General features: G+C 42.2%; 1 protein-coding gene across 2 annotated transcripts; it reads right to left on the reverse strand.

The window, feature by feature from the left end:
* Positions 1 to 5,193: 5,193 nt before the first annotated feature.
* Positions 5,194 to 7,167, reverse strand: LOC109438894 (spindlin-2). Of its 2 annotated transcripts, none has more exons than XM_019719059.3 (2): positions 6,816 to 7,167; positions 5,194 to 6,150 (listed from the first exon to the last, which is right to left on the reverse strand). In XM_019719059.3, exon 2 carries the CDS (start codon positions 6,126 to 6,128, stop codon positions 5,352 to 5,354), a length of 777 nt encoding a protein of 258 aa, XP_019574618.1. In that variant the 5' UTR covers positions 6,129 to 6,150; positions 6,816 to 7,167; the 3' UTR covers positions 5,194 to 5,351. The 2 variants fall into 2 exon arrangements, with proteins under 2 accessions (XP_019574618.1, XP_019574619.1); XM_019719060.3 differs by having other exon boundaries at positions 5,194 to 6,130; positions 6,816 to 7,166.
* Positions 7,168 to 8,472: the final 1,305 nt, after the last annotated feature.

Below are 8,472 nucleotides of genomic sequence, written 5' to 3' on the forward strand. Positions count from 1 at the left end.
AGGTCTCTGGACTTTTGTACATGGCTGTCCTTGAACCTCTTACTACCTGTGCTTTATTTAAGAATTTAATCTGGGATGTGATTTTCTTTTTTCCTCCTGGGATTCTATACTCAGAAGGGATCAGAGAGGCTGGTGGGAGAGCGATTTATGTGTTCCACTAACACTTCTCTACATGTGGATGAATCTTATCTGGCACTTATGGGCAGGGAAATACAAGTGTCTGTTCCTACTGTATATTCAGATTTAGAGGTAACACTTTAGAGTACACAGAATTGGCCCAAAAAGTTTTTCTCACAATGTCATACTAGATTCCTTTCTGTACTGTAAACCAAGCCCAAACCCATTAGGTCATTCTTGGTGCCATTTCCTCTGCAGGTCTAAGGCAGAATAGTGACTTGAGCATTCATATCTAACAGGGCCATAGAAGTTTTATTTTCTCCCTTCACCAAAATTCCCAAGCATATTCAGACAGGTGCATATGACTTTTCATCCCCATTAGGGACAAAGAGCCCTCAGCTTTCAACTTGCAACCAGTTCCCCAATTCCTCCTCATTAAAAGAGATAGGATGGTTTATTGCATAGTTGGTATGTACATTCACCACCAATTCTCATAGATTACCCTCAAATTCCATTAATTGGCTGGTGAGGTCTTCATTCTTCCTCTTATAGAAAGCCATGTCTTGGTCAGCATTGCTACAACTATCAAGAACTGTGAAGATTATGAAATTTTACTCATTTGTGAGTTAACAAGGTACCTTATTACAGTTTCTTGGGTGCTGGTAGAAGACACAAGACTTCTGGTCACAGGCAAGGGATAATTTATTATTCACAGCAATAGCAGTAGCCCAAATATTAGCATTTATACCCTAGAAGCCTGAGCCTCACTTCCCACAGGGTGATGCAAAATGGTCACATGATACCTACATTTTACGTAGGTTGCATTACAGGAGAGGAAACCTCAGTTTGGGAACCTCAAACTTTTATAATGGGCAGTAAGCCCCCCTTCCCTTTGCTCTTGAAGGTGACATTATCTTTATTATATTGGAATAAGCATTCCTGCACTTTGCTCCGCAGTGAATCACTATGTTCTGAAGACTGTAAGCAAACCTGCTCTTTACTTGAGAGAAAGATCCTATCTCTATTTGCCAATGCTTGTTTGCCACTCTTTTCAAAAGATAGCTTAAGAGAAAGACTAGTTGCTGTCTTTCTTTCAAGATGTACAGAAATATGTGAGACAAATGCAAAATTGTTTTCCAACAATGTATGAGTGAAATAGCTCATAACATGCCATCTTCAAACTCATAAGATAATGGCAAATATCTCTCTGACTTAAACTATCACCTACATTGTATAGAATCTCCCATTTGTTTAACTTGTCAATACATATATTCAAACTTCACATGTGTTGTTGATCTGATGTGTGTGAAATCATTTTATTTATTTTAATTTTCATTTTCTTACTGATGAGTTCATATAGTCAACAAATATTAATAAGCTAGATACTTTTCTAAGGACTTGGGATACATTGGTGTGTGTAAAGGGAGAAAAATCATGCACTTTCAGGGCTTACATTCTTGTAGGTAAACAATAGACATATTAACTAAGTAAATTATATGGTATGTTAAAAGATGACATGTTATGGAAAAGATACAGTAAGATAATAGGAAGGAGATTAAGATAATGTATGTTTATTGACCATGTAATCTATTGTGAATTGCCTGTTCATATTTTTTCCCAAGTTTTCTGTGGACTGTTTTTTTCTCATTGAATATATTTTTATTTCATCATTTGAACTATCGAAGTTTGTAGCCTAATCTCATTTTACTCCACTTTGTATATGATGATTTTGAAATTAGGTACTTGTATATTTTAATATAATCAAACTTATCAAACTTTTCCCTTTTGCCTTTAAACAAAATCTTCCCTATTTCCACAGGAAAAAATATAAACATTCTCTTCCATTTGGTTCTAAAACTTTTATAAATGTTACTTTCCAAATTTAGGTATTAACTATTTTTCCACTTGTAATTTATTCTGTGTGCAAGGTGTGATGAAAGGGCTTAAATTTATTTTTGCCATATGGAAAAAAACCAGATTAATCCAACACCATTTATTAAATAAAATGTCTTTTCTCATTTATCTGAAATGTCATGTCTATTAAGACTCCAGTTTCCTACATGCAAATCTGTTTCTGGGTCCCTCCTCTGTTTTGCTGATATATTTGACCTCCCTTTTTCATCCTTGCACTCCATACACATTACTCTCCAGAGTTGCCAGTGATCCTGTTAAAATGAGACAAATCATGTTGTGCCTCTGCTGAAAATACTTGAATGGCTCCCAACCAAATTCAGTGTAAAAGCCAAATTCCATTCTAGGATCTCCAAGGTGATGAGGATTCTCTCGAATTTATCTCATTCTCTCGAATCCTCATCACCTCTCTGAACTCACTTCCTGATTTTTTCTACCTTGCTCACTTAGCTCCAGCCCTGCTAGTGTCCTCAGTGTTTCTAGAATATGCCAGGCCACTAGTGCCTTGGGTGCTCGACATTTGCTATCCTTCTACCTGCAATGCTCCTTCCCCAGACAGGCGCTGGACCAGTTCTCTCACTGCCTTTAAGTCTTTACTCAAAAGCCATGTTCTCAGTGAAACTCTCCCTGACTTTCCTTTCTATCCAGTTTCAGCCTCCTGCCTGGAATTTCAATTCACCATTCCTTGCTCTATTTCTTTGTTTTCTTTCCCCCTTTTTAACACTAATCAATTTGAAAATACTTTATATTTACTTATTGTATCTTGGCTACTGTCTGACACACTGAAATGAAAGATCCATGCAGCTAAGATTATTTTGTTTCTTTTGTTCATTACCATATCCCAAGTACCTGTGCCTAGAAGACTGCCTGGAAGAGAGCCTATCTGAAGCAAGTATTGGTAGGATGAACACAAAGAAATAAATTTAAAAAGAAATATGGTCAAAGTAAGCAAAAACGGGAGCTAGGCAGTTTTCCCTGTGTCTAGCCCCAAAGCTACAAATGCAAATGCCTCCAGAGACAACTGGGCATTTTATTAGACTGAAGCTGGCCAACTGGGTACATGGCCAACTTGAGAACATTGAGTCTAAAATGGGCTGAGCCCTTTCTGCTTTTATCTTTATTGGAATGTGGGCCCTAATCCTTAATTTACTGTTTATGATTTTTTTTTTTTAGGTGAGCCAGAAATGAGAATTTTTGTAATATAAAATCTTCCAAATGTCTAAATAGCTAATTTAAACTTAGAAAGCAATAAAACTACAAAGATCAACAAGACAGCTGGCTGAAATTGGCCATTGGGTGGCCTGAAAGTGTTTGCCAGACTAAATTTTATGATGTATGAAAGAAAACTAACCCGTTATTGTGAGGTGGGCTTGCCTTGTGTCGTTCTTGAGGCAAACTGCTTCAAGTCATGTTCGGTGGAGAATGAACAGGAATTACCACCTTCTTTCAACTCCTGGAAGCTCCCTGCATCCCTCTCCCATGCATGGAGTTAGGGAAACCTGGGCAGTGGAGAATCACCAGAACTCTTCCTTTGAGGGCAGGGATGTATTTCAATGAAGTGCGGGGTGGGGAAACAGAGAGAGGTTTTAGGGTAACTTTCATGGTCGGACTGGGGAAATGCAAAAAGTGGAAGAGAAGGATGTAGACCCATGTGTTGGGACACCATATCTCTGAGGGCCTTTATTGGGGTTACTGAATCCTCTCCCTATCAACTACCACCCATCTATGTGTCACTATACTGTTGAAGGAGTTAGTTATACAAAGCCACAACTCCTAGACTGCCTGCCCCCATGCCATCTATCTCACCTGGAAACAGCTTCATAAACTTCCATCACAGTTCCCTGTGTGCTTGGGGTGGGCAAGATGGGCCAGGAGGTATCTGTGAATGGTCAGGAGCCACTGCCTTTGTTGGGTTACAGCCAGAATGGGGCTCCTGGGGGCAGCAGACATCAATTTGGTGGAGCACTGGGTGGAGCCACTTGCGGTTTTGGCCAGCTACTGAAAGAAGCATGGACTGTCAAGTACTCTCCATGCCCTGAAGAGAAACAGTAGGCTCAATGTTCTGATGTCCCTCCTCTGTAGGGAGGCAAGGTACAATCCAGCGGGAGGAAGAATGGTGAGGGGACTGCTGTACCTAGGTTCAACAAGGTTCCATTTTTCTTGATAAAATACTTTCCAAATGCAAAGTGGTACATCTGACCCATTCCTCCTAAGAATTGCTTATCCAGTGTAGGGACAATGAACCAAGACCTTCAGGTCAGAGATCTACTGCACCTGAGTCCTCTGGGAAACGTGAGTAGGCCGCTCACAGTCCTGTGCTTATAGGGTGCCATGTTAGTGTATTTAGGCTGAGGGTTGGGGTTCTGCTTAGCAGGTGTGGCATGAATTCCCTGAAATAAGAGTTTTAGGTATAAACTTGGCTCCTGCTTAACACTTGAGTCATCCCTGTAAAAATAACCTTCTAGGGAACCCCCAACCCAACTGGCTTCTTTGATAGTTGCCACATCTTTTGTGCATAGAGCCAGGGACAAAAATGAGGATACTGTCAGAAGTCCAACTTTTTCCTGGGCCTTCCCATCTCTCATAGTCCCCACTCCCCACACCTCTTTTTCTGTATTCTCACTCCTCTAGTCAGTCTTTCTTCTTAGAATTCCTCTTTCCTCAGTGTATCTGCCCTTTTGGCCCCACATAGACCCTCCCTTTGAGTATCCTTTAGCTTCTCCCCAGATCCCTGCCAACTTGGTTCTTTCACTCCCTTGCTCTGGACCTTTTCTAAGCTTCTTTGTGCCCCTCTCTACTCAATTTATTGTTTTCCTCTAAGCCCCATGATCTCACCTTCCCTGTTATTCTTCACCTCTTCCCAATTGGGTGCCTCACCTTCCTAGGACACCCCTACTCCCCAGGGAGCCTCTCCATTTCTGGCTCCTCCCCACCTCTTCCTAAGCAGTCACTCCTCTTTTCCCACCCCCCCCAGCCCATCTCTAATTCCTTCTCCTCCCCCTTCCTAGACCAGACCAGCTAAGTCCTATTCCATTTTTAGATGACTGATTATGATTCTAGCTGAACTTTATTCACAGCCTGAATTACAGCTGTCCTTCCTTTCATTTCCCATCCACCAAATACACCCAATCTTTTCAACATGATAAAGTCCTTACACACAGCATGTCATGTCCACATACATTTGTATTTTTTTTAGAACAAAGCAACAGTTATGCTGGCAACGATGTTGGGTTAATGGGGACTCTAAAGCTTTCTATACATTGAAAAGTAACATTTTTTTTGTGTCTCCAAATCCACAAATGTCGCAAACTGCATACTAACAGTTAGGACTTTTTCACCAAATCATAGACATAGATATGGAAATCATCATCAAACTTGATGAAATACACAGAGGGTTTGGCTTTGACTTGGTGAATGACCTTGCCTGTCCTTTTGGAGCCATCTTCTTTGGTATATTCCACATGTTTACCTATGAGGCCATCTATAACTCCTTCTGGCTCCCTCTCTGCTGGAGGAGACTCACTAGACTCTGGCATTATACGGAGGTCTCCTTCTTTATAATCATCTAGAAGCTGGTACATGTACAAGACAGGATCTTTCTCATAGGTAATATAAAACCAGGCTTTCATTATTGGTGCTTGGGCTAAGACCATCCCCCTCCATTCATCCTTAGAACCATGCTCACCCTCAAAAATATGTTCCACAGCTTTACCAATTATGGTATTTGCAAGGCGCACATCTCTGACTCTAGAAAATGGCACCTTATCAGGAAGGATTTTAAGCTTTAAAATCCTCTCATCTCTGTGAAGTTCCAGTCCATAAACACAGTCAATTCCATCATATTTCACCAGATAAAGAGAGGGATTTATAGGCACCTGATCCAGAACGGTTCCTTTCCACTGCGTGATGGGTTCATCGCCTTCCTTCCATCCATGTGAAATTCTGCAGCCCACGATGTTCCTGCGGGGCTGGGACGAAGGTCTGCCCCTCTGCTTCTTTTGAGAGGCTTTTTTCTTCCTCATATTTGCAGATCCGGTGTGGCGATTGACAGCTTCCCTCGTTGCCTGCCCTGCAGCTACCTTTTTGTGAGGGGTCTTCATACCTGCAGGGGGAGGAGAGAGGCTAGGGAGAAACATTTAGTGTATTATAGCATGACATTTCCCCCCTCTGTATTGCAAAGTCCCTGGGCACCAGGTACATTGTTGCCCAAATTATTCAGATAAGTCCAGCATGAATGCTGGATATCAAGATGCTATTGGATGTGTGCCTGCAGTGCCCTCCCTCCAGGCTCCTTTGGCTGTGCTGGAGGGTTAGAGAGGTGGTGGTTGAGGTGGTGTAGGCCCCAGCAAGAGGGATCAGGCTCCTTTGCATAATGCCTGATCCTGTGTTCCTATCCTAGAGACCCCACACCAAACACAAGTATTCACCATTTCTCAGACCCCACCCCATCTCTCCATTCCCACTAATATAGTCCACATGTTCCCTGCCCATCACAGTCTGCTTTTCATTCCTCTTGCCTCCCATAATGATGTCTTCTGCCTAGTGTTAACCCCTCCTTCATGTCCTTTCTGTTCATCCCCATTTTCCATCTGGGTGCCCACAACAAACCATCTCCCTTGCTGGCCACCTTTGTACAACATTCAGGTGTTTTTTGGCTTCCCCCTCCCACCCCCAGGCTCCAAGTCACTCTTCTCAGTCTCCCTCATCTCCCATCCCAGCATCGACCCCAATTTTCCTGACTGGCACCCACCAACCCCCATCCTCCGGTTCTCTAGTCCAGTGCCCACCTCCCCGCGTCCGGGGATCACAGGCTTCACGTGCCCAAATTGGACACCTCGCTGCTGCCTTCGCTGTGAGTGTGGGGCGAGAGGATGAGCAGGCGACGAGCCGGGTGCAAGAGCTGAGAGGGGGAGGATCCGTAGGCGAGAAGCGTGCCTAGGAGGGTGGCCAGACAAGCGAAGAGGATGGCGGCTGTGTCTCCAGCACTGTGCTCGCGGGCTCTCTACCTCCCTGTTCGCCGCGGAGGCCCCTCTGCCACATCGGGTTCCCACCAGCCCGTACAGCCGCAGCAGTCTCCTCCCTCTTTCCGTAGCGCAGCTTCCTGCCAGGAGAGAGGCCTCCCCTTCCTGCCAAACACCGTGTGCCCCCCTCCCCCAACTCTCACGCCCACCTCTGCCCTGAACCTGGGAGGTGCTCTTTGGCTCCCCGCCCCGCCCCTTTCCAAAATCAGGAGCAGCCTGGCTCACAATCCCCACCCCCAATCACGTAGCGTCGCCTTCTCCAGTTCAGGGCCCCCAGGCTCCCCACCCCCAACTCAGTGCCCCTGCCTCATCTGCTTTCTATCTTCCAGGAATTCGCCCTTTCTTTTTCCCATGCCTTTCTGGAGTTATTCTTCACATACAGAAACCTGCGTTTTCTGGCATTTGAAGGGATTTTTGGTAGGATGAAATTCTCTAGTGCTCAGTCTGCCATCTTGACCCAATCTCTAGCTAATTTTTACTGTCTGGTCATTCTCAGACTTGACTTCTTGAGGATATTTTCTTTTTCCTCTTTCTTTTTCACTGATTGCAGAAGAATTGCATGCACAATGTTGCACTGTGTAAAATTCAGAAAATTCACTTGAAGAAAATAATCGATCCTAAATACACTTCTCATTCCCCAGGGCTTGTGGTAAAATATTAACACTCATTATTACCTTTGCCTTTTTCTAAACCCTTAGAAATCTGGGATCATTTTGCAAAATTAGTTGTTAAAAATGATTTCCAGATGAATTTTTATGATATTTTGTAAATACAGTGTGTAATGCAATGTTAGAAGAACTACTCTCCATTCCAAATTAATTTTACTTATTTTTATTAAAGCATTTAAAAGTAGAAATAAAATATTACCAATAAAATGTAATTCTGTTTTTCCTCAAGTCCTGATCCTGTTCCCTTCTCCCTTTCGAATGTTAACATTCATCATTCAATTTTTGTGTATCCTAACAATCACTTATAATAAACCGGGGGTGCCAAAAAAGGGTATACATGACTTGTATTCATCTTTTGTTATTGGTATATATTGAGTATTATAATTTTAATAGTTTTTTTTCTTTTCTTAAATTGTTTATACATTTTTTGCCATATATATGCGTGTGTGTGTATATATATATATACATACAAATTGATACTATGCATTTTCTGTCTCATTTATTTTTAAATGTACGTTATGAAGGATAATTACTCCATACAGTGAAGAAAAAAAGAATAATTATTTTTCAATGGCCCATACATGACATTTCTGAAATATGGCACTGGATCATTATGACCCAGGTGTATATACTATGCAGCTGATAAGAATATGACATCTCTACACATAAAACTAACCAGTCGCCTATTCAGTTAAACAACTTTTTCTAGCACTGCTATTTTTGACTATATAAATCCACTTTTACAGATATTCAAG

This window comes from Rhinolophus sinicus, chromosome 18, assembly GCF_057876585.1.
Source record: "Rhinolophus sinicus isolate RSI-liver-muscle chromosome 18, RSI-T2T, whole genome shotgun sequence".
NCBI classification, from domain to species: Eukaryota; Metazoa; Chordata; class Mammalia; order Chiroptera; family Rhinolophidae; genus Rhinolophus; species Rhinolophus sinicus.

Coding starts and splice junctions, on each gene's coding strand:
- LOC109438894 (XM_019719059.3), bottom strand. CDS start 6,128: ATGAAGACCCCTCACAAAAAGGTAGCTGCAGGGCAGGCAACGAGGGAA.